Raw genomic sequence first — 19,922 nt, 5'->3', positions numbered from 1 at the left:
TACATATTTTATGTGGCTACTCTTCATGTGTACCACTAATTTTCTGTTCCCTCCACTGATTTTTCTTTCTATAATATTACATTATATTTTTTTATTATGGTAAAAATTCATAACAAAATTTACCATCTTCACTATTTTTAAGTGTGCAGTACAGTAGTGATCTATGTACACTTGTGTAACCATGTCTAGAACTTTTTCATCTTGCAAATTGAAGTGCTATTCCACTAAAGAACAACTTATTTTCCACTCCCTCTAGCCCTTGGCAACCACCACTTTCTTTTTCTAAGCATTGGACCACTTTAGATATCTTATATTCATGGAATCATTCAGTATTTTGTCCTTTCTTTGTGTTATTCATCTATTTCAATAAGCATGATGTCCTTCAGGTTTACCATGTGATAGCATTTAACCAGATTTCCTTCTTTACGAAGACTGAATATTTTGCATATGTATATTCCAACTTTTGGCAATGGTTGATAATGCTTGATGAACGTGGGCATGCAAGTATTTTTCCAGGACCTTAATTTCATTTATTTTGAATATATACCCAGAAGTGGGATGATTGAATCACATGGTAATTTTACTTTTTATTTTTTTCAGAAACTACCAATACTGTATTCCAAAGAGACTGCAACATTTCATATTCTCATCAACATTGCACATGAGTTCAAATTTTAACCAACACTTGTTATTTTGTTTACTATTTTCAATAGTAACTATCCTAATGATTGTGAGATGATATGTCATTATATATTTGATTTGCATTTCTCTGGTGATTAGTGCTATTGAATATCTTTTCACATGCTTGTTGCCCACCTGTATATCTTCTTTGGAGAAATAGCTATTCAAGTATTTTGCCCATTTTAATCAGATTATTTGAGGGTTTGGGCTATTGTTGAGCTGTAGGAGTTGTCTTTGTATTCTGGATATAACCCATTATCAGATATGATTTACATATATTTTCTCTCATTCTGTAAGTTAGTTTTTCACTGTATTGATTATTTCATTTCCTGAACAAAGATTTTTTTTAAGTCCAATATAATTTCATTTATTTTATCTTTTATTTTCTATTTTCTTGGTCTCAAGGTCAAGTAATTGTCAAATTGAGTGTCATGAAGTTTTCTTTTCCTTTTTGTGTGAGTGTGTATGTCTAGGAGTTTTATGATTTTTAGGTCTTATGTTTTGGCCTTTATCTTAGTACTGCTTTTGCTACAACTCTGAAGTTTGGAATGTTGCGGTTTTACTTTCAATTGCATCAAGGTGTTTTGTGATCTCTGTGATTTCTTTCTTTACACATTGGTTGGTCAAAAGTGGGTTAACTTTCATCTATTTGCAAAATTTCCTGTTTTCCTTTTGTTGTTGGTTTCCATTTTCATTACACTATATTTGGGGAAAGTACTTGTTATTATTTCAGTCATCTTCAGTTCAATAAGATTAGTTTTGTGGCCTGGGGAATATTCAGTGCGTCCTTGAGAAGAATCTGTGTTCTGCTGTCATTGTATGCATGTCTGTTAGGTTCTTCTGGTCTACAGTGCTATTCATGTCCCCTGTTTTCTTTTCTGATCTTCTGTTTAAATGATCTACCCATTATTAAGATAAAGTGTTGAAATCTCCTAGGATTATTATTTAATTCTCATTTGTCAGTTTTTACATCATATATTTGTGTGCTTATACTTTTAAAATTGATACATTTTCCTTGCAAATTGATCATTTTATCATTACATAATATATTTTGTCTCTTGTGACAGTTTTTGACCTAAGTTCTATATGTCTAAGTATATCCCAATGCTACTTTCTTTTTTTGCCATTTACATGGAATATTTTTTCAGTCTTTCACTTTATGTATGTTGTGTAGTTTAAGTCTCTTGTAGGCAGCTGCTTTGAAATTTTAATCATTTATTAATTCTCTTTGAGACATGTTTTGTGTGCCCCAAACATCGTAAGATTGCAAAGACTATGAAGAATAAGTTGAATCGCCTTTGAATGGGTGACTTTACACATTTTTAAATGTTTTAGATAGCAACTAACCCAAATCTCAAGGACAGGGAAAAATCGTATTACTTTAGTCATGAAATCCATTTGGCTCTAAGATCTGCTTTCCTAGCTGTGATATAAACGCATAACCAGCCAGAAAGCATTAGTAGATCACAAAGCCTGACATGGCACATCAGAAGCCAGATATTCACTTATGTAAATTATAATAAATTGATGGAATAAATTGAAAAAATATACAGTATACACTTTTTGTAAAAAGGAGCTATTGCATAATATAAATTCTTTTTTTTTTCTTTTATTAAACATTTCAATACCGTGATTTTGGGATTACATTTTAAATCTACATGGTAAAAACTTTGATATTTTGTGTAGAATGTGTTTGCATTTAACAAAGCATACAAACATGTTTTGAGCACTAAAATATGCCAAGCATAATGCAAATGAGTATATACAAATGTAGATACCATTCTCACCATTCTCAAGAGTTTACACTTGTGGAAAGAGATCCAATGGGTGATGTGATAGAATTTGGTATATGTTACAGTGTTACAGTGTTGTGGCACAAGCTAAGGGGGTACCCACACAAATGAGGTAAGCACACCTGAATGTATAAATAAATTGACACACATACATTCCCAACTAAATTCTAACTTAATTACAACACACCTAGCAAAACCATAACATATACTAGGGACCTTCTTCAACAACCCAGTTGTTGAATAGCTAATGAACTTGACAAAGCATAAAACTCTACAGAGGGCTCCCTATCTTAGATACTTTGTTTCACTCTGCTCAATGCCAAAAATCGACACATGCCCAAAACACACAAGAGTTCATAAGTATCTTAAAGGAACTTAAAAAACTCCTAAATGGAGTACACATGCTTGTGTTTTTAGTAATTTATCCACTTACATTACCTGAAAAATAATACTAATACCTTTTTGCTATAAAATTACTTAGCATTAATTAAAATTGGCAGTCACTGGTTTTCATTTATAGCAAGGAAGAAAGATAAACAGAACCAGAGTAAGGGGGCAGATGGAATTTGAGTGGTGCATCAATATTTTAGTTTCACGTAACCAAATAAGAATTCAAATATACTCAGGCTAACCTGAATAAAGAATTAGCATCTGTGTGTTCAGTGTCAGTTTTATTCTCTGGGAGAAACCCACAAAAGTTTTCTGGTGGTAACACAGACATTCCCTGATCTCTTTGCTATAGACATTTCGTCATTCTGCAGGAGGCCTGTCAATTCTGCTAATATGATCAATCACCCAGGATGGCCTTCTAGCTTTGTTAATTCCATTTATTTCCATCTGATTCCCTGATTACTTTTACTCACAGAGAAAAAATAATTTGGCAAAAGGAACTTGACATTTACAGCTTAGTGTTTTATTTTTCTCCAGGTAGCTTACCTTCAGTTGACTGATTTAACACTAAATGAAACAAAGGACAGTTAACTAGCTCTCTGTTTGCAACCACCTTCCTCCTAAGAAAAGCAAAATGTATTTATGACTTATGGGTTTTCCCTATTTACTATTAGGCACATACCTTCTTGTGTATGAATCTGTTATTTGAATAAATATATGAGAAATTCAGTTAAAAAATGTTGTCCCACTCCAAGTATGCTTCCAGTTCCTCTGCAACTAAATGCAGTAATTCCAAACTGTGTAATAGTTCAATATTATTTTCTATAAAGTCAAATTTTGTGTCAAATACCAACCCATTAGAGAAGACATGATCATAATGAATGAGAGGTTCAATATCACTCTACCATATCAGAACTATAGTACTTTGATGGTACGCCTGTTTAAAAAAACAGTATGGTTTGTAAATTCAAACATGCTTTTATCACATGACCAAACAATTCCACTCCCAGGATTTACCCAAGATACATGAATATATAAGTCTACACAGAGTGCGTATGACAATTTTTCATAATAGCCACATGGAGCTACTCATAAAAGCTAAAAACCAGGAGTAACCCAAAGTTTGCTTATTTAATTGATGAATATGTAAATAAATTGTGGTATATCTATACCATGGAATATCATTTAGCAACAAAAAACAAACAAAATGTATGAATCTCAAAATTTTATGTCAAAGTGAACTAAGTAAAACAACAAAAGTCTATGTAGTGTGTCATTCTATTGAAATGAAATGCTAGAAAAGATCAATTCATAATGACAGCATGTCAAGCTTCTAGAATCTTGGAAAGGAGAGGACCAAGGAACTCAATAAAACTATTTAGATCAAGGAATTGATTGTCCATTTTGATTGTGGTGGTGCTTGCGTGGGCACCTGATATAATTCCCCCAAAATAGTATCTGCCCTTTGGAAGAATAGGTGATTATTTCAAATTACCAAAAAGTGATGAATATACTTATTTTTTTATTTGCAAGAAAGTACAATTCAGTCTTTCAACCTTTAAACAATGGATGATCTACAGCATTTTATAAATTTTAAATGAAAAGTTTTAAGTACTAGAAAAATTTGGTTCATTTTTTATATTATTTTTATGGATTATAAATGTGATTGTATATAAAATCACTTTAAGTTCTCTGTGAATGAACTGTACTTGGTACTATATTTCAAAAGACAGATATGTTTCTTTGAGAACATTGATATAAAGCAGTGACCTGTAAATATTGCTGAAATGAATGGAGGTGAGAATTAGTAACGTTTATTTAAAGGCTACTTGTTCTCAAGTTGTTCCAAATTCCAACTACTAGTTTTTGCATTTTGCTAAAATTCAAAAACTGCAAAGACAGGTACTTTACAAGAAGAGAATTTGATCTCATGAGAAATAAAACTAGTAGGTTCTCCTTGAGATAATGAATTCTGTTGATTCAAAGATTGCCTGAAAGTGTGAGTTCACAGTCCATCACTCTTATAGGTGAACCAGTTTAAAGTAATTGGAAGCTTGTCAGTGCTATTGCTTTTTCATCTTTTCTACATCTTAAATGGTTAAATGGTTCCCCCTCCCCAAATTTTCTGGGTTCAGATAGGGTTTGTTTATAACAGTAAATTGACTATCTTTCCATGAGTAACATCATATCTATGTTTTACTTAGGATGTATTTATTTAATGTCATCCCAACATGTATTGAGCAGTATAAATCATAGTTTTCACTCTTTCTTCTTTTAATTGTAATTATTCTGTTTCAGAAATTATACTGTTGTTAATTCCAAAATCATCGTGGTCACAATAAGGCCTGAACCCAAAACAACTGACTCATTTCTGGAGATAGAGCTAGCTCATTTGGCTAATGTAAGTACCATCTACTTGGCATTCAGTTGCTTACAGAATTACCCTTTAAAGAAAATTAACAATCATTCTTTTGACCAATAGTGCCAGAACACTTTTTTTAGACTTTTATGTTTGCAAGTGGATTAATTTGTTATGAACACATAGAAACAGAACACCATATTGTTCTTTTTTAGTTCCTGATAAAGCTCTCTCCAATCTATCCGAGATTATAGTTAATAGATTAATTATTTGTGTATACATCCTTAGTGAGCTCTGTGCTAGCCCTGGGGAATAAGAATATGAACAAAAGCCTAGTTCACTGTGTGATGAAAAACACAGGTGCATAAATCTGTGAAATTGAGTTGCATGCAGCAAAGGAACTTATAAACCTTAGCACAAAGGGGATCAATTGACTCGGGAAGGTGGAGTGAGTAGGGAAGTATGTAGCAACACCAAGTCCAGCATCATGGAAGGGTCTTTGTAACTTCCTGGGTACTCCAATGGTCTAAATTTCAATCTTCCATCCCAGAATGACAAGCACCTTTCCCTAAGTCCATCCAACTGCAACTGAAATGCTTTAAATCTTGTTCTGTCCTATATTTAAATTTAATTTTTTTTTTTATCATTTATACATTCACTTTAAATACTTAAATCATTACTGGGCAAGGACAAGGAAGGTGATTCTTATCAAGACCACCTCATGATGCTTTCATACTTCCTGTATTAAAGTTGTCCAATCTTACATTGTATGGATATATATTTTTATTATTCTTTGCAATGTTTTTATGAAGTTGACTTTAATATTTAAAAAAAGAAAGAAGTAAAAAGTGATTAAGCCATTTTCCCAAGTTCATATAATTAGCAAATGACATAATAGAATTCATACTCACATCCTTTGGGCTAGAAAACTTGTATAATTCTGCTATTGTATAATTTCTGATTTCCTCAAGAAATCAGCCTTAGTTTTATAGAAAATGATAATCATCTTCCTGAGAACTGCTTTTTACTAAGCTGCCTCAGGCTTCCTAGATTGTTTAATGAAAACTGCAAATCTTTCAGCAATAACTTTCAAATATCACAATTAATATTTAAACCATTAAGTCTTTTCCTACTTTTGCCAAAATGTGACCATACTGGTTCTTTCTAATCTCAAGAATGTGTTTTATTTCTTTAATATCTATTTCCTCATACTTTCGTATAGCTACAATCTCATCACTGTCCTAAAAACTGGGAGATGCATTTGAACATTTGAAAATGTACTTTTGAACAAGGAATTAATTTGTGTGTTCCAGATTAGTTATGAAAATATTTATCACTTGTTTTTATTCTCATGGAATGTCTCTGTAGTTACAAGCATTGGTGTGAAATAGTAAGAGATATATAGTTCCCTGTATCAAAATTATAGAATTACTTAAAAAGCAAATACTTAAATCATTAAGGCACTTCAGAATGCAGACATTGCTCTTTAGGCAGAAAACACATCTATAAATGAATATTTGCAGAATTTTCCTAAATAAAGATAAAAAATTTTGAAAGTATTTTAATTAGAGGAAAATTTTTTGATAATTTGAAAAATAGTAACCTCAAAAATAGTATTGATGGTTCAGTCTCTACTTTAATTCAATAATAAAACTATTGGTAAAGAATATATTTAAACTTGGACTCAAACTTTTCTCTTTTGGTAATGTATTTTGACAGCCAATTTATAAAAGAGATAAACCATGTACAAAAAAATATTTTCTAAATGTGGGAAACAAAGTGAACAGTCAACAGATTTTATTAAGCACCAACTAGATACTGGAGTGGAGTCAAAGTCAGCATATAAGAAGGATGAGATAATGATCATGAGGCACTTCAAATGAATTCTCTACCTTAATATTTTAAAAGACTAAGTGAATTGACCTGTCACCAAAAGAATATTCTCTCCACTCTGGAAGACCCAGATTTAAAAAATATATAGACAAATACTTTACAAAATGGGATGAGGAAAGAAGAAGAAGAAGAAATGTTTATGCTGGAGAAGGAAAACATGCAAGTGTTCTTACTTCAGTTCCCCCTCACCTGCAGCGATGCTCTGTGCCTACTCTCAGAGGCCACTGCAACTGCAGCCACACAAGGAGCCTCGCTGGGATTCCCTGGAGTTTAAATTCACTGCACCATCTGTACAGCATAGACGGCCCTTCATGCTTTACTGTTTTTAATTTCTAATGATAATTTTATTTGCATTTATATTCTCGACCAAATTAGGTTTTGAAAAACACTGTATTGTTCACTGAAGTAAGAAGTATGGGATTGACTTAATATTTATTACCAGTCTTAGAAAGACATTTTCTATACTAATGTTAGTTTGATTTTATTGAAGTGATCACCAAAAAAATCTACAGTGAAATACCACAATCTTAACTAAACTGTGAAGATTGAAGTTGATTGAAACAAGCTACATTTTTTATCTATATTCATTGCCTTTGATATTGAATTATTTTAGATATGATTGTCCCTAATACTAAATATCTCTACTTTCACCTATTTTCTTATAATAAAAGTATTTTCTGTACTTTTCTGAGCTCAGGAAAGAATAACAACTTGCAAACTACATCTGTTGCATAAGATTTTCTATGTGAAGAAAAAGGAAGAATGAGAATTCAAAGTTACAGTGAGTCTAGGGTAAAGCCTATTAACATTTTCTAAATGAAATGTGTTCTTTTAAAAAGCTTTTAAACAAATAGTATTTTTAGTATATTAAATATAATAAGGCCCTTGGGAACTGGCAGGAATAAGAAATAGAATATGGAACCCTGCAACTCCAAATTGCATTTAGCAAAGCCAGTTGCAGTTTTAACCAGCTTATAAGTCATTAATGAGTAAGACACTATTCTTAGTTCAGTTTCTCAGTCTTATGCCTTCATTGTCATGACCTATAAACTCAGGGTTTCTGATACTTAGTGCTTACTTACAGCAATCATTTGCTTTTAAGAAATATTAAATTTGCCTTTTCCAGGAAAAGAATTTTGCATTTCATATTACTGAAGGGTTTTTCAGAGTAACACTTAATAAATTGGTAGAATCTACAATGCATAAGGAAAGTAAATAATTTTGTTGAACATAATTATTGAGACCTAAATAAGTGCAATAGGAAAGCTCTGTATGTACACACACACATATGTACACACACCAACTGTGAGGATGCCCTAGGTCTGATAGGTCTGGACCTACTGTGTCTTTCCAGAATGGATAACATCCTCATATTTAAAGATGAGTTAAAAGAATAGAAAACAAATGAATTTTAGATATATTCTGCTTTATCATCATTGTAAGCCTGAAAATGCATTATTTTTCCTAATAAAAGGTCTTTTACACAGTTTTATTTTGAGTGGAAAGATATAGCGAACCACACTGACCTATAGTCTAAACTTGCCCTTTAAAAAAAAAAAAAAATTCCCCTCTGTGCAGCAACTCTAATGGTCTTAGTAGGGTGTTACTCCTGTCTTTCAGGGTTGGGGAAAAAAGCCCATCAGATTTATTTGTATTTCTCAAACTGATCATGCACACTCAAAAAAATTCTCATGGGAATTTTTCACTTGTGAGTTTTGTTTTCTTTGTTTTATTTGCTTACATACTAACAGGATCAAACTAACAAATGAAGTAATCTGACTTATATATGTGAACTAAAATTAATCATGATCCAAAGACTCTGTAATCATAGAAGAAAACAGAGGGGAGAGTGTAATGTTTGCTACTGTTAGCTAAGCATGAGAAAAATGTGAAGAAATTTCAGCATTTATCAGGGAGTTTTTTCATGAACATCAAAGTTTAAGAGGCTGAAGAATTAAAAATCATTTGGCAAAACTTTAAAAGTCCAGTCTATGCACCCATAATTTTCACAAAGGGGGTTAGCAATCCTTTGATTTTTAAATTACTTTTGTGCCCTAGCTTTTTTTCCATTTGGTAGCGATTTCTGATTTTCATGCCTACTGCTCTTGGTGTGTTTTATGGAAGTCTTGAAATGTTAACTAGACAAAGAGATTGATGACTCTGCTAATAGCTAAAACTGAGATAGTCATTGTTCTCTAGTTATATATTTTTTTGTTTTATCATAAATCCCTGAACTTGAGTAAGCATCTCCTCACTCTTCAAATTTGGTTTATTTTTATTCATAATACATAATTGATATTCTCCATAAAGACTTCCAAATAATTGTGCAGTCATTGGAGTAAGGGTTGAAAAATTTTTCCAGTAAAGAGTCAAACAGTAAATATTTTAAGCATCAAAGCCTAATGATTTGTCACGTGTCCTCAACTATCTCTTGTAGTGTGAAAGCATACAGAGACAGTAGTATATAAACAGATGGAAGTGGCTCTATCATAATAAAATTTTCTATACGAAAATAGGTAGCAGGCCAAAGTTAGTCCACAGGTAATAGTTCATCAGCCCCTCTGTGGTATGCAGAATAATAGCCCCTTAAATATGTCCACATGCTAACTCTCAGAAACTGTGAATATGTTATGTTACATGTCCATTTGGTATGTACACATCAAAAACAATGTACTATATGTGTATTACATGTCAAAAGGAACTCCTGTGTGATGTAAGTAAGGGTAAGCACTTTGAGATGGGGAGATTATTCTGGATTATGTGAGTATGTCCAGCTTAAATAACTGAGCCATTGAAAGTATCGAATGTTTCCCAGTAGTGAAGAAAAAGGTGCAATGTAAGGTCTCAACCAATCCTGGCTGTCTTTGAAGAAAAAGAAGAGGTTCACAATCCAAGAGATACAGAGAGTCTTAAAAGCCGATAATACCCCCAGTTGGTCAACCAGGAAGTAGGGGCCGCAGTCCTGCAACCACAAGGAACTGTAAGCAGATTCATCTCCAGATTCTATAGAAATAAATGCAGTTCTGCCAACACTTCAATTTCAACCTGGTGAAACCCTTAAGTAGAGACTCAGCTGGACTCTCTAGACTTTTGACCTATGGAAACTGGGAGATTAAAAAAAAAAAAAATGAGTTGTCCTATGCAGCTACGTTTGTGGTAATTTTTTACAGTAAGAATAGAAAATTAAATGCACCCTGAATTACAGCACTGCAAAAAAATTTTTAGATGTTGAAAATAATATGTAAATCTGTATTAGTAGTAATATTTTGAATCAAATGTGCTATAATACTGATAATACATTATTCAATGAAAAGCAGTTAGCAACTGGAAAGTATTTTGTCCTGATTTTTACTAGTAGCACTTCAGAAACTTGATCACAGGAATCACCACGCAGTGAGAGCTGCCCTTTGTAAAGTGGTGGTAGGCTATTAGGGGAAATCGGAGAACATTGTGTGACAGCATTGCCTAGGCAGCCAAAGAAGGACTGTGCAGAATGAGGTGCTAGATGTCCAGCAGAACCCTGATATTTGCTGATATGCTGTGCTTCTGAAAAAACTTAGTGAAACTTTTCTGCAGACAGCTAGTAGACTACAGCAGTGAAAAGCATCCCTGCCTGCCCCTATCACTGCTACAAACTCATATGATTATTATTATTAGGACACATTATTATACTTGAATGTAAAGGGAAGATACCTAACTGGTATGCTACATGGATATTAACTTATTGAAAACATTTGATACTTCAACTCATAGGAAATACTTGGACAGTTTGTAAAAAAGACCTATTTTTTTGCTGAGAGGTGCACAAGACTGTGTAGCCATTGTCGGAAATGATGTAAGCCTGTAGGGATAACCCTCTCTAAGACATAGATGTGGAAGCAATGATTCTCTTTGAAGAATACACATTTTTAAAAGCTCCTGATTATGATTCCACTTTTTACTGCTTCCCACATGAAAAATAGAGAGTATTCATCAGGTAATAATGAACAATCAGGTTAATGATACATCTCAGAAATTAGAGAAGCAAGCTGTTGTCACATCCATAAAAATAGTGTCATCTTAGTAATGTGGTCTACTGAATGCTCTCTCCTCATGGTCTCATTAAATAACCTCCATCTTCCTAAGAATAGCATTGTAACATGAGTATGATTTGTCCAGATAAAACAATATTCTGCATTTCTCTTTTCAGTAGTTTTTATATCATTGTCCTATAGCTAAATCAAGCTCTTTCTTCTCTATATTCTTGGTTTAACTGACTCATAATATGATGCTTACTATAGAATCCTCACAAGTCCATTCAAATATTCTATGCTTCCAAACTCCTAATAAGCAAGAATACAATATTAGATCATCACTGAGGCCCATTAGACTTCATATACAAGTAAAACTATCTCCTCAAAAATAAAAATGTATATATGGAGAGGGAGAACTAGACTTAGCTCTTAAAATTCATTGAGTGTGGCTCAGTGGAAAGCTTGTCTAGCATGTATGAGACCCTGGGTTGGATCCCCAGCACCACAAAACAAACAAACAAACAAACAAAAGCTATGCTATGGAACAGTATTTACCACAACCTTGAGAATAGGTTTGGAGAACATTCAACAAACACATTTTGAGCTACATCATCCACTTGGGTGGTGTATAATACTTTCAGGAACTTTAGAACTATTTTTCTGTTAAAAGATATACTCCTGCAAGTGTTCTTTTTCATGGATCTGCTTTTAGTAACCTATCATAGATTTGACTGTGGAAAATTTACATTTACTAATGCCTTGTTTGTCTAGCATGCATTCCTGAGATGTTTTTTTTTAAAAAAATGTCCTTTTCCAACTAGTATTAAAATTATAAACTGGGTATGACTTCATCTTTTGTAGATCAGGTCAGGTTGGTCACATTGGAATTATTGTCCAGAATTCTCCAAAATTTATTTGTGCAATTGCATATAATACCAACAATTCAATTTTAGTGGAAAGCAAAGGTAGGATAAGCTCAGCAAAATCTAGTGGGTTTTTTTGTTTGTTTTGTTTTTGTTTTTGGTACTGGGGATTGAACCTACATTCTTGCACACACTAAGCACTGGCTCTATGGGTCATTTTTTGTATGTGATTCTTTATTGTCTAGAATTTAGAAAATTAAGGACAGCTGGTATATCATCAGGTCTTTCTCCCATCAATGCTCAATTCATTGGATGATGTGACAGAAAGAATCATCCTGGAACATCTGACTCAGAGCACTGGAAATGTTAAAATAGTTGAGATGAAGTCACTGCCCTTCTTCATGTCCTGAACCACTTTATTATCTATTTGCCTACTTTGTCTCCACAGGCAAGAGGTTATTTTTATTTCAAGAGGGCAATGAAAGTTCAAAAAAGTTATGAAGTTTCCAAATTAGTAATTTATTACAGTATATGAGTACTGAGAATTTTAAAAAGTTGAATAAAGCAGGGTAAGCATGTTATTTCTCTTTTTATTTTATTTTTAATTGACAAATAACAATTGTACATATTTATGGAGTACAAAGTGATGTATTGGTATGTGTTTACACTGTGCAATGATTAAATCAGGCTAATTAGCACATCCATCACCTCACAAAGTATCATTAAGACAGGAGTGATAAGCTTTAGTGATCTATTGCACAGAATGGTGACTAGAGTAAAATATTAAAGCATTGTATATTTCAAAATTGCTAAATGAATAGATTTTAAATGTCTTCACCATGTTATTTCTGTTTCATATGTCTCAAGCACTGATTCTCCTAACCCTATGTAGATAAAAGTTATGAAGGGTGAAAGGAGGAGTTATTAAAATGCACATTCCTGTTTTTAGCATGCATCTCAAAATTCCTGGAACCAAGGAATCTACACTATTATCACCACCCCAGATGATTCTAGAGTAAGGCCAGGGAAAATGGTTTGAACATTATGAAGATAGAAAGTGTATGATTAAGATTAAAGTAGCATGTGGATTTGAATTTATTTCAAAGTTGAAAACACTGAGGAAAAACTTAAAGACACTTTGACCTCATTTACTTTTATTGTAACTGTTTTCTTTTCCATAACCAATTTCACTCATATCTCTGTTCAAATTATTAATGCATAGTGGTGATTCCTTCCAGGATGGATCTACTTCCCTGGTCTTTGCTGCTCACTGTGGTGTACTTTTTGTTATTGCACCTGTAACCATCTAGCAAATTACATATGTGTCAATGTTTTTGTCACCCTCTTATCCCTTCACTGAAGTGGCATTATTTCCACTGTGTATCAAAGTACCTTGAAAGATGCCTGGACTGTAATAGATGTTTACTACAAGATTTTCGCATGATAAAATAAATAAATGTTTGACCTTTAAATCATCTTCCTAACTGTTTTCTAAATCCTGTACATTGTGAGAGCGTTTTTGTTTGTTTTACCATCACAAGGGTAAAGTGTTCCATGGTGGGGGAAAATTAGAAGAAAGTTTTGAAAGAATAAAATAAATTTAATGATGAATAATATCATAGTAGAACCATTGAGAACCAGAGTTAAAAAGGATGTCCAAATACCCTATTTTTATTAAGATAAGAAAATTAAAAAGTTACACAGACCCAAGGAAAAGTCACCCACAGAAAGACATTGACAAAGTTGGATCTACTTTCTACTATTCAGTAAATACAGTGGTTTGATGATGATGAAACAGAGGAGAGAAGTAACAGAAAACAATGAAGATGCTTAAAAGTGGTGCATAGAACAACTTATGATAATTGGGCATTGGGGTCATGGTACAATTTCAAGTGCTTAAGAGAGTATGACTAAAATGTTTTAACTCAAGTTGGACTATACTATTTTGAATGGAGCCAAGAGAGGCAGATTGGTTTGCCAAAAAAAGTGTTTGTCAAGAAGAGCATATCTTTCCCAAAAGTTTTCAAACACATGCAGTTTTAATACTTTCAAGTGACAATTGTATTGACAGCTTAGTGAATTAATCTTCATTAGCCCAACTGTCTTGTTTACCTGACTACTTGTGTTTTCTTAGTTTGATATATTTCTTAAGTCTGTTTGTAGAGTTGAAGTTCACAGCTTTCTGAGTTCCCTCTAACTCCTGCCTTTCCATTTTGTTAGTGCTCTCCATGGGGCTCTCCATTTCCTGTTATTGATTTCCTATAAATTCCTCATAACAGAAATTGTAGCACAGTCCTTTTGAGAAAAGTATCTAAAATTCGTAACATATTTTCCAAGTAGTTTCTTAGAAGAACCATTTAGCCAGTATATTTTTTAAGTTTAGAGTTCATTCATTATTGGTTTCTATTTTATATTTCCCATTTCCCATTCTTATTAAGTAATTGGTCTTCCAGGAACTAAGATTTCTCTATTTTTTTGTCCCACTTATTTGTCTAAACTTCAAATGTTTAACTTACAGAGACCTTTCCTCATATCGCAAGCCTGGGCATTGTGACTTTTCTAGGATAAATGTCCACAGAGGATGTTGTGCACATCCCAGTATGTATACCCCAAGATTGAATGGTGCATTTGGAATTCATAATAACTCTCAGGTGAATGAAGTTTGAATTTTCATAAGGTCAGGAAGAGGGAGAAGCATGCAATGGAGTCTGAGATGTAAGGGGTAAAGAAGGTGGAGGATAAAACTGAATGTTGATGAAGAAGTGGAATAAAAGAGGCATTTCTCATCTTTACATTTTCATCCAAAATTTTTTAGGGGAGCCAAAAGGAAAATGTGTCCAAAAATTTAGTTTATATTATATTTATATTTTAATGTTACTGGGTTTTTGTAGTAAAATATTATGAAAATACTCATGAAATAATAAGTATATAAGCAGTATCCTTAATTGTTTTAAGTAGAGATTTAACTTAATCTAACTCTTAGATCACCAAAATCAGTGAACTAGATTCAGAGCTCTCTTATCTCAGATTCCTCACCTGCATTTGGTTTCTAAATCCATGAAATGTGTGCACCCATGCCCTTCGTTATTGAATTCCAAGAATATTGTTGTCTAAGGATATTGTTGTCTATAATGGTCTGGACCCTATTGAAGAAAAACTTTGATAGTACAGCATAACATCATGACACAGTGTTTTTAGTTATGCTGAAGTTTATCAAAAAGTCACAAGCTATATGGAAAATCCAGTTAAACTAAATAAGATCCCTTAAGGTAAAAGAAAATACCATTTTGAAGAACCATTCTCTTATTCATCCAGTGAACACCAGATCTGTACCTTTTGTAAGAGCAAGATGAGGACAAACTGCTTCCATGAAATGCTCTCAGACTAGCACAGATTTGTTGTCCTTTATGTTAGAAACTATGACTACTGATATTTCTATTTCTCTTGTGCTGTGACATAATCATTTCACGTGAGTTTCTTATTACTTCTATAGGACTGTGATTTATTTCAGGGAAGGGAATGTTTTGTTGTAGGGGCATAGCATAGAAGTATGAGCATTTGATAATTAAGCAATCTTGGGTATATGGTCTTTGAAGGACCTAGAGAATAGTTGTGATACTACAATATTGGAGTTAGTCAAATGCACCAATTAAAATGAACAATAAATGAGATTGGGATGTGTTTTATAAAACCTAGATCAGTAAGCTTCTTTATATTTCTAACAAATTTTTAGCATGGATTCAGACAATATCACTTAGAAACACATACATCACAAAGATGCCACCTAGATTTTTGGGGAGGTTGCTTTACCAGACACTCTCCAGTGGTTTTCTGCTTATATACAAGGCCGAAATATAAGGACTGGATTGTAACTTGGTGGCACCAGTGGAGTAAGTCCACCTGTAGAAGGGAGCCAGTGACCGACTTAGAGACTGTTATTTTTAAACTGTGCTGAGCTGTTCATTACTTTTATCAATGATTTGGTTGGATGAGGACACAGATAATCATGTTTGTTTTTAATCCTGTAATGTCATAAAGCTTGGAAGCAATTGTAACTGTGTGGGATGCCAAAATCAGAATTTTAAAAGCTCCCAAAAGACTGCTGCGTATGAGTAATGCCTGTTAAGCTCAGGACGCAAATACCAAATATCTGATGTCATCTTAATTTGCATTGTTGGGAATATGGCATCTAAATTGGACAGGCAGTAGCACTGCTCTTCTCTGCACAGGTTGGGCACAGAAGATGATTTCCTTAAAGGAACTCTAAAAGTGTATGCTCCAAGTGAAGTGCATGGAAGATAAAAGAATTTGAGCCAACCGAATATGTTTAATGGATAACAGAAGACTCTTCGGGGTATGATGGAATATGTTCAATTCTGAGATTTTGTTTAAAGGAAGAATAAAGTTAGTTTCAAGAGGCAAAATAAGGTCCAATGAATGTAAGCAAGCAGACGGGAAGAAAACACTTTCTGAAAATTAGGACTCATCAATACAGAACCTTAGACAAGTGTGGAAAACTCATGGTGTCATCCCGAAAGCCATGGTGGCTACTAAACACAAAATTATTCGGCAGAATAAAAATCTTGCACTTTTTTCTTAAAAATTTTTTAAACATCTGATCCAAATATTATTCCTTCATTAAGAGGATACTGAATGTCAACCAACTCTCTGGAAATGGAAAATTAATACAATCACATCTTTCTTGGAAGAAGCAACTAGAGGCTGAAGGGGAGGTGGTGCTGGCAAGTGCACACATGCATAATACAGGATGTTTTCTTGAGGCTTCAGGGGAATGCCAATCCAAAACACATGGAGACTCTGTCCCACTCCAGTCAGAATGGGGATCATTGAAAATAAAAAACCAATAAATGCTAGGGAGGATTAAGGATAAAAAGAGCTTATACACTATTGATAGGATTGTTAGTTAGTGCAGCCACTGTGGACATCAGTATGGCAGTTCCTCAAAAACATAAAAATATAAGTAACATATGATCCAAGTATACCACTTCTCAGTATATACCTGGAGGAATTAAAGTCAGCATACTATAGAGAAAAGCATACTTTCCCATGTTTATTGTGGCACAATTCACAATAGCCAAGTGGTGGAATCAGCTCAGGTGTCCACCAAAAGATGATTAGGAAAAGAAAATGTGATATATATACACAATGGAATATTATTCAACTATAAAAATAATAAAACATGTCATTTGCAAGAAAATGTATGAAACTGGAGATCATCATGTTAACCGAAATAAGCCAGACTCAGAAGACGAATATCACACATTTTTTCTCATATGTGGAAAATTGAAAACAAAAGATGATATGAAAGTAGAAGGGAAACTATCAGAGAAGAGGAAAGGAATTCGGAGAGGAGAAAAGTAGGGTAAGAGAAGGTAATGTGGGGTGAATATAACCAAAATATGTTAGGTACATGTATGAATATGTCACGATGAGATTCTGTATAATCACTATGCACTAATAAAAAAAGAAACTCAAGAAAAAATATGGGATGTTTTACTGTGATGTAAATATTATCAATACCTTTGTTTCCCAAAGAAAGTAATCCAGAAATTAATATTTTAGAGAAATAAATATGAAGTTGAAATCATTGAAACACGGTAGCTTCACTTTAAATTTTTAACAAAACTAAATACAGATTATATTTGAAATAAATGCATTAGTTTCATAGAATTTCACAAGGTGAGTCAACAAATCTAGGAGAAAGGAGATGCAAATTTCTCATGAAAAAATTGATGTAGAATCTTGAAAGCATCTTACCACAAAATAAGAAATCCACTGTTCTCTTTGCATTTCAAATAATCATTGCAAATGATTCCTTAATTTTTATGTGTATATTCATAATATATTTATTCCTTCTCTGCTTATTTTTAGGGTACTTTGAATCCCTATTGTGTGTTATGGGATGACTCAAAAACGTAAGTGACAGATGTTTTCTTACATTATTTTGGACTAAATATTCAAAGCACATTAAATTATTTCAGCTGCCTGCTAGTTAACAGGAATATGATAAACCAGTAGGATGTGAGTTATGCACAGAGAGAAAACATTCTCCTCTCTGAATCTGCAAGACAGTATGATGAATGTGTTTGTGTGTGATGATGCCATCAGCTTGCTTCTCAAGAAAGGATTGCATTACCTAATGTGTAAAGCACATTGCATTGTGAATTCTATGAAGGCTCTTTTAAAAGCTCTGAGATTTTAGAATTATAGAAGCTCAAATGCTATTTTGATATCTTGTCCTAGTAATTCAGCTTAGCATTGTAGAATAAAACAGCAATCTCTATGGTCATTTAGCCCAAACGTTACTTGCATGACCTTGCATCTATTATCAGAATCAAGTAATATTTATATGGCTCTTCCAAATTGTATTCTCATAAAACACTAAGTGATATCATTTAATTTTTACTCATGTATTTTACAAATTCATGCAGACAAAAGAAAATAATTGTACTAAATAGGATGAGCGATTCTTCCATGATTTTTTAATTGCCAGTACAACTAATTGCAATGTAACTGGTCAAACTCATTTTTATCTCATTGATAATTCTAAGAGATTTTAATGTCTCATAAAGCAGAAAAAAAATCCATATTTAAATCTTAGACTTCATTACCCTACATATTTAGTGTGGCTTCCAGATTCTTTTTTATCTTTTTTTGGGGGGTGAGAGTGTTTATTTTGTTTTATTTTCTTTGCTTTTGAATGGAAGTGAGACACATAGTAATTAATCTCTAAGGTAAACACTACCATGTTTATGATGTCAGAGCACCATGCTGTTGAATTCTGTGTTCTCTAAGAATTTTTTCTGGAGTTCTTCTCCTGAGATTTGCTCTACATCTGAGGTTTTATGAAGTCACTTCCCTCTCACCAGAGGCTAGAAGAGGGAGATCCTCAGAATTTCTAGGAAAGGGGCAAACTGGCTGACAATCTTCTCAGTCCTAGCATACTGATATAATTTTAAACTACAATTGTCTTCATGGGATGACAAATCAGTAATATTAAGCAGTTTCTTGCTATAGGTTTTGATGTCTTAGGGATCCTCTTCTTCTAGGAACCTAGTACCATAAAGATATCCCCAACTTGCTCTACTGTAAAGATGAGCTCGTTGCCCTTATTAATGCCATGATTTTCTTTTTTTTGAAATTTCATGGAGAAATTTATAGTAGTAATATTCTCCCAGGCTTTGCTGTTTCTACCAATAGCTAGAGAAGACTTTGGTGGTATATCGTAAGATGCTGCTTGGTATGTTGTAAAGCTCAGGAAAAAGTAAAATGTCATAAAAATCTGATTGAATATTTTCTGCTCAAAGAAAAACTCCTTATTATAGCTATTTATCTCCATGAACTGTAACTTTGACTTAGTTTGTTATCTTTTAGTAGAAAGAACATGATTGTACATTGATACAAACGGGAAAGTGTTAATTATTCCCCAAATCCTTCAGAGCTATTTAAATGACACTATAAGAAGACCCACTTCCGTTTCCTACCTTCTGTTAGTTTCCTTTCACAGACTGGGTGAAGTGTTAAATTAAAAAGCTATTGGTCTTTGAGGTCAGTGTTAATCTTCAGAATCAACCACACTCACTTTCCCTAACCATAGTCTTATCCATCACAAAGAACATGTGTAGTTTTACAAAACTCAACTTTCAACTTGTCCTTGAAGAAAACTAACCTGGAAGAAGAGATGTGTTTAGCTATGTTTCAAAGCAGATAATTCCAGGAGATCAATGTAGTTCGCGTTTCCTTGATGTATCTGAAAAGCGATCAAAAAGTTCTCTGCTGTGACAGAAATTCTGTCCCATCTTCCTTTTTATCAGATTGCCTCACCATTAAAATTATTTTTCTGAGTGAGTTTTTAAACAGTGAAGGTTAAGATAACTTTATTTCTTCTTTTCACATCTGTTCTTCTGTT

The 19,922-nt window shown here is 33.2% G+C and overlaps 1 protein-coding gene across 3 annotated transcripts in view; it reads left to right on the top strand.

Annotated features, from left to right (window-relative positions):
* Positions 1 to 19,922, top strand: part of Adgrb3 (adhesion G protein-coupled receptor B3) — a 680,206-nt gene that overhangs the window by 385,329 nt on the left and 274,955 nt on the right. For all 3 annotated transcript variants that reach the window (XM_047557982.1, XM_047557981.1, XM_047557980.1), the window contains 2 exons: positions 5,163 to 5,265; positions 17,885 to 17,928. In XM_047557982.1, coding sequence (XP_047413938.1) covers positions 5,163 to 5,265; positions 17,885 to 17,928 — 147 coding nt within the window. The remainder of the gene's footprint in view (positions 1 to 5,162; positions 5,266 to 17,884; positions 17,929 to 19,922) is intronic.

Source organism: Sciurus carolinensis, chromosome 7 (genome assembly GCF_902686445.1).
Source record: "Sciurus carolinensis chromosome 7, mSciCar1.2, whole genome shotgun sequence".
Classification (NCBI taxonomy): Eukaryota; Metazoa; Chordata; class Mammalia; order Rodentia; family Sciuridae; genus Sciurus; species Sciurus carolinensis.
The sequence above is the reverse complement of the archived record's forward strand: the minus strand, read 5'-3'. Positions and strand labels throughout refer to the sequence as shown.